General features: G+C 37.5%; 1 protein-coding gene across 9 annotated transcripts in view; it reads left to right on the top strand.

Moving 5' to 3' along the window:
• LOC118007296 (kinase D-interacting substrate of 220 kDa) overlaps positions 1-6000 on the top strand; it is a 102086-nt gene that overhangs the window by 25147 nt on the left and 70939 nt on the right. For all 9 annotated transcript variants that reach the window (XM_035000315.1, XM_035000314.1, XM_035000312.1 and 6 more), the window contains exons 8-9: positions 1982-2179; positions 4174-4272. In XM_035000315.1, coding sequence (XP_034856206.1) covers positions 1982-2179; positions 4174-4272 — 297 coding nt within the window. The remainder of the gene's footprint in view (positions 1-1981; positions 2180-4173; positions 4273-6000) is intronic.

Raw genomic sequence — 6000 nt, 5'->3', positions numbered from 1 at the left:
GAGAGGGAGAAGCAGGCCTCCCACTGAGCAGGGAGCCTGACGCGGGGCTCGATCCCAGGACCCTGGGATCATGACCTGAGCCGAAGGCAGACACTTAACGACTGAGCCACCCAGGCACCCCTTGAAATACTCTTTAAATCAAATAGTTTGAAATACTGTTAATTGTGGGAAAAAGTTATGCCCTGTTAAAATACCTTTTCCTTAAGATTTTAAAATAATATTATAATTTTTTGTATGTTTTTAGCTGTGACTTATTTTCCTCTTCTAATAGATTTAAAAATGTCAGAAATTAGCGGTCAGAATGTAGAAAGCTTAAAAATTGGTTCAATACATCCTACCAAGTAGCAGTTATTTTAATAACTTATTGAGCACCTGCTGTGCACGCAGCCCTGTGCCAAATGTGCTCGGGGTTCTGGAGGAGCCTAACAGATGGCTTTTCCCTTGAACTTGTGAGATTATAGTTAAAGGAAATGATATTTATGTACAAGAAATGATTAATACAGAGTATTCTTTGTAAAATTAAGTATTACGTGAAATGGATCATAAAGCATTGAGAAGGGATACTACCAAATCTCTGGCTGCATTGTAACAAAATGAACTCTAAATCACACTTGGCTTAGTATCAACCAATTCCTCCTATTTTCCATATTGGCAGAAGCTACTAATTGCTGACCTTTATGGAGTATATAATATTTTTAGTGCCATGTGGAGAAAGAGCATGATTCTTAGACAGCCATGAAATTCATATCTTTCACTTTCCTTTTTTCTGGACAGTTTATCAAGTGGATAAGTGGCTTATTTCTATGATTTTTGACTCTTACAGGATTTTAAAAGGCTATATTATTTAATATGTGAGAGAATTATGACTCAGTTTGGGGGGCTGATCTAATGACTGAAATATTTCAATAAGGAGATTATATGACATCTCAATATAGATCAGTTTCTCAGGAAGCAACTTTAATACTTCTTTTGGTAATGAGTCAGGTTCTTCTATTAGGTGATTTATTGTTATAAATTAGATATGCAGCTTATGTTTTTTAAAAGATTTATTTTTATTTGTTTTAGAGAGAGAGAACATGCAAGCAGGGGGAGGGACAGGGGGAGAGAGAGAGAGAGAGAATCCTCAAGCATACTCCCCACTGAGTTCAGAGCCTCATGTGGGGCTAAATCCTGGGACCCCAAGATCATGACCTGAGCTGAGATCAAGAGTTGGCCACTTAACCAACTGAACCACCCAGGCGCCCAGATGTGCAACTTTTAAAAGAACCACTAAAAATGAGATCATTTTTGAAAATGTGGTTTCTAGATCACTGTGAAAGACAGAAGAATGTATTATACTTTATTGAAATATCCTGTAGCTATTAATTCATTGTTTTACTTCAGTTTTCCTACAGATTTTTATTATAAACAATTCTTTGTTTGAAGCCTGATTGACCTTATTTTGGATTATTTAATTTAGAATGTGTTTCATTTTGAATCATCCCATCTCATCTCATTATATTAGTGAGAGGGTCTGTTCATTGTCAGCAAATCCAATTTCAGATTATCATTTGAAGAGTTGAATGTTTTAACTGTCCTGTTCACTCAAGAAAATTAATGTATCTTCAAAAACAGAAAACAGGCTTCGTAGCCAGTTTTGGTATGTGACTATTTATATTGGCATTTCATTATCCGAAATCACTCTTTTTTTTTTTTTAAAGATTTTATTTATTTATTTGAGAGAGAGAGAATGAGAGGGGGGAGGGTCAGAGGGAGAAGCAGACCCCCTGCCGAGCAGGGAGCCAGATGTGGGACTCGATCCAGGGACTCCAGGATCATGACCTGAGCCGAAGGCAGTCGCTTAACCAACTGAGCCACCCAGGCGCCCCGAAATCACTCTTAATAATAGGCCACCTTCTTGAAAACATAGTTTTATGACTGTGGCATAAATCATATGTTTTCTAGATTATACTGATTTCTTGGGCTTGTTTTTGTTTTTTAGAATTCAATGACTGCACTGATTGTGGCAGTAAGAGGAGGCTACACACAGTCAGTAAAAGAAATTTTGAAGAGGAATCCAAATGTAAATTTAACAGATAAGGATGGAAATACAGCTTTGATGATTGCGTCAAAGGAGGGACATACAGAGATTGTACAAGATCTCCTCGATGCCGGAACATATGTGAACATACCTGATAGGGTAGGTTACCTATTTGAGATTTGTCTTCTCATAGTAACATAATGGAAGATTATCTTAACTTCTCACACCTTTCAGGATTCTTCATGTATGCCATACATTTGTTCTAATAAAAGATAAATTTTATTTCTACCTTTAAAACTAAGAAGTTAAAATGTATTCAATCTTTGTGAAGGGTGTTCTTTTTAATCTTTGTCAAATAATATTGTTACTGAAAATGTCACATGTACTATTAGTCTGTAATTGTCCTTGATGTCTATGATTGTAGTGTTGTTCATGGCTGGTGTTATTCACTTTCCCAAGCCTTCAGCTATACTTAGAATTTTCAAAATTGTATCTCTTGCTCTAATCTTTTCTCAGAACTCTACACTTCTATTTCCAACGCTACTTGAACTGTCTGCTTGAATGTCTGATGGGCTTTAAAAGTTACCCGCAAAGCAGGTGTCTTGTTTGGTTCATCCCAACCCTGCTTTTCCTTCAGTCTTCTCCATCTGAGTGAATGGCATCACCATTCACCCTGTTGTTAAAGCCCTAAGTCCTATGCATTAGCCTTGATTTCTCTTCTCCACCTACCACATCTAATTCTTCAGCAGGTCCGTTTGGCTCTACCTCCAGAACACATCCTGTGTCTGTCTACTTCCCTTCCTCCCTGTTTTAATAGGTTGCTGCCATATTAACTTTTTTTCCTTTCTAGAGCATACTGCTCTTGTTGCTGCTTTGGGACCTCTGCACCAGCTCTGCTCTGTTGGGAATGCTGATCTTCATGATCACTATATGGCTGTCTCCTCCTTGTCATTCTGACCTCAGCTTAAATATGAGCTCCTCAGAAAGATCTTCAGTGACCCAATCCAAAGTCACAGTCCAGTCACTTTCTATGACATCACTGTATTTTAATTTATTTACATGCCATTTGTCTAATTTTTTGTTTGTGTTTATTGTATGTTGTCTTGTCTCCTCTAGACTGTCAGTTCTTCTAGAGCTGAGAACTTGTCTGTCTTGTTTCCCAATACCTAGAATGGTACATGGCACATAGTAAGCAATGAGATATTTATAACCTTTTATTAACTTACTACTCTGGCATCATATTAATGCTAACATTCTCAACTAAAATTGGTTTGCTTTGCATTTATTTCTGCTTTTAATGTAGTAGTTAAAGATACTACACAGGGTGCTAAATTCAGTAATCCTCAAGGACTTGCATCTTGATTTATAACCCATTGAGGCCCACTAAGGATTGAGATGAGCCACAGCTCATGGACTTGCCCAACTCAAAGTCCTACAACTGATTTATAATTTAGAGTAAAAAAAAATTAGGCAGGCATTGCCAGAATAGCCATTTTACATTTGAAGTAGTAGGAAGATATAATTAATAATGATTGTTGTTTGGTAAATATAATTTTAGGGCAGAGATGTCTTTATGAGGTAATGAACTTCATCTAATCCTTGTCATGGGGGATGAGTCAGTCTTTTGCACTGTTAGCTTGTAATGCCAGATTGCCTAGACTATGGATACTGGTCTGGGAACTACCCTATCCCTTAATGAAATGTGGTTATAAACTCACTGACAGCCCTAGCCCTACAACTCCCTTTTTTACAATCCATGACTTTCGTCATATAGCATTATTCCAACGGTTTTTTATTATGTTATTTCCGAATGTTCATTTGATTCATTGACAGCTCTGGTGTCATTTAATTTAATTTACATTTATAGTGGGAAGTCAGTCACCTTCAAAGAGTATGGCTTATTGTTCTTGGTAACTCGTCTTTCTAAACTTTTGTCGTGGAATTTAAGAGTCCTCATTTTGAGGTATAACCTGTCTCTTACTCTAGGGCTGTTAATGTCCGGTATTAATGTTAGTTAACTAAAATTTTTCTCTTATTTTGAGATACTCTTTTTCCCAAGAAGTTTGCAGAGAAGTATCTATTAATATACGATTAACTTCAAAACAGTGTTTATTTGTTCTTTTATCAGTTTACCTTTTTTTTTGGTCTTTTAGAGTGGAGATACTGTGTTGATTGGCGCTGTCAGAGGTGGTCATGTGGAAATCGTTCGAGCACTTCTCCAGAAATATGCTGATATAGACATTAGAGGCCAGGTGTGTGTGATTCCCGAGCTGCTGTCACCTTTGTGCACCATCATTTGTGCATGTTGACTGATGACAATGTCATTCTGAGTTTTCTCTGGAGATGAGCTAGTAGATCCTAATATAGTTAATGGATGCCTGTATTAAGTTTGACTGCCATTATTACAGAATTTCTCTATTAATGTCATGTTAGATGACATTAGAGCATGTTCGAAGCTCATATTTTTCAAATACACCTCTCTTACTAGTGTATAAATATATTCAATCCTGAAATGAGTAATTTATGATACTGAGACAGTTGCTGATATTTTGAATGTACCCAGTTTATTTTCTTTAGTATTTTCCCTCTGTTTCGTCTTCCTCATCCATATGTTGTTCTTCCATTCTTGCTGTTTCATCTTTCTTCTCCTTCTTCCCCATTCTGCTTGCCTTTCCTAGGACCCCTTGATAGTGCCTATGGACTTTGCGTAAGGCAGTCCTAGCTCACAGAGCTACAAAGGTTACTAAGATTAGGTAAACCTCCCCTAAACTTGTGAATTTATCCAGTATTTCAAGAGCTTTAGGTTAAAAAAAATCTACTTAATATTCCATTTTGTTGTTGGACAGCCTGCATTTCTACTTAGTTTTCCCTTGAGTTTAGCTTGTATCCAAATCTATTTTTGAATCAAACTAATAAATATTATGCCAAATGCTATGAGGGACTTAACATGAAACCCTTGCCTTGTAAGAAATGTGTATTTTAGTTAGGGAGGTTTTACTTTGTTTTATGTTTATTTTTGTGTTTTTACATAAACATACAAAGTGATGCCTTTTGGTATAAGACGGTGTAGGATTGATTGCCTAGTGAAATTTACCACTTTAAGAGTCTTGAGGTGGGAAAAGAAGGCATTAAGGAAGGCTTTTGAGAGAAGGTAGAATTTGAGCAAAGTTTGAAAGATGGGTTGGATTTAGATAGGTAGAGAAAAGGAAGGCTGGTATTTCAGGCAAGGATAGTGGAATAATAAAATGAGGAAATTCAAGAAAACGGGGAAGTGAAAGACTGTACTCCTTAGCTGGCAAAAAGGTCAGGCTGGCTGCAGGCCGGTGGGGAGTGTGGCATGAGAGACAGAGGCGGAAATAGAAAGGGGCAGGGCTGGAGAGGTCTGAGGGCCAGGCCAGAAATGTTGGGAAGCTACTGCACCTTGTTGAGGTGGGGAACTCCACCAGGAAAGTTTGGTGTGGGAGACTTAGTGTGGCAGCCCCGGAAAGTCAGTGACTGTCTTGGGCATTAAAATCATAGTTTCACTAAAAGATGGTTACTGGATCCCCTATTTAGAGTTTACCTAATTCCTTTTTGTCTGTCAAGCCTGTTTTCCTACGTTTTAGTCACTTTATTTTGTTCTCTAGCTCTCCTTTCAGGGTCTGTTGGATCTATTTTTGGTTTTTGAACTAGATGGGATTTAAAGGATCAGATCAGGATTGGTGTAATGGGTGCAGGGTGGGTGAGGATTAAGAAAGCAAAACATGGTAAAAAAAAATTCACCTTCTCTTTGTGTAGTACATTCTCATGCATTATCTTTTGAAAAGACTGGGCACATGAAAAGCCAAGGGTCAGAATATTTGCAGAATATTTGACTTGTTCAAGGATGAGCTCAGGTATTAACGACTTCCAGTGCACAGCCCAGAAATCTGACCACATTAACAAAAGCATACTTCACCTTATCAAGTATGTGGGGTTGCTGCTTTCTATATCAAGTAATA

The sequence above is a fragment of the Mirounga leonina genome, unplaced genomic scaffold (genome assembly GCF_011800145.1).
Source record: "Mirounga leonina isolate KUSES-001 unplaced genomic scaffold, KU_Mleo_1.0 Mir_117, whole genome shotgun sequence".
NCBI classification, from domain to species: Eukaryota; Metazoa; Chordata; class Mammalia; order Carnivora; family Phocidae; genus Mirounga; species Mirounga leonina.
The sequence above is the reverse complement of the archived record's forward strand: the minus strand, read 5'-3'. Positions and strand labels throughout refer to the sequence as shown.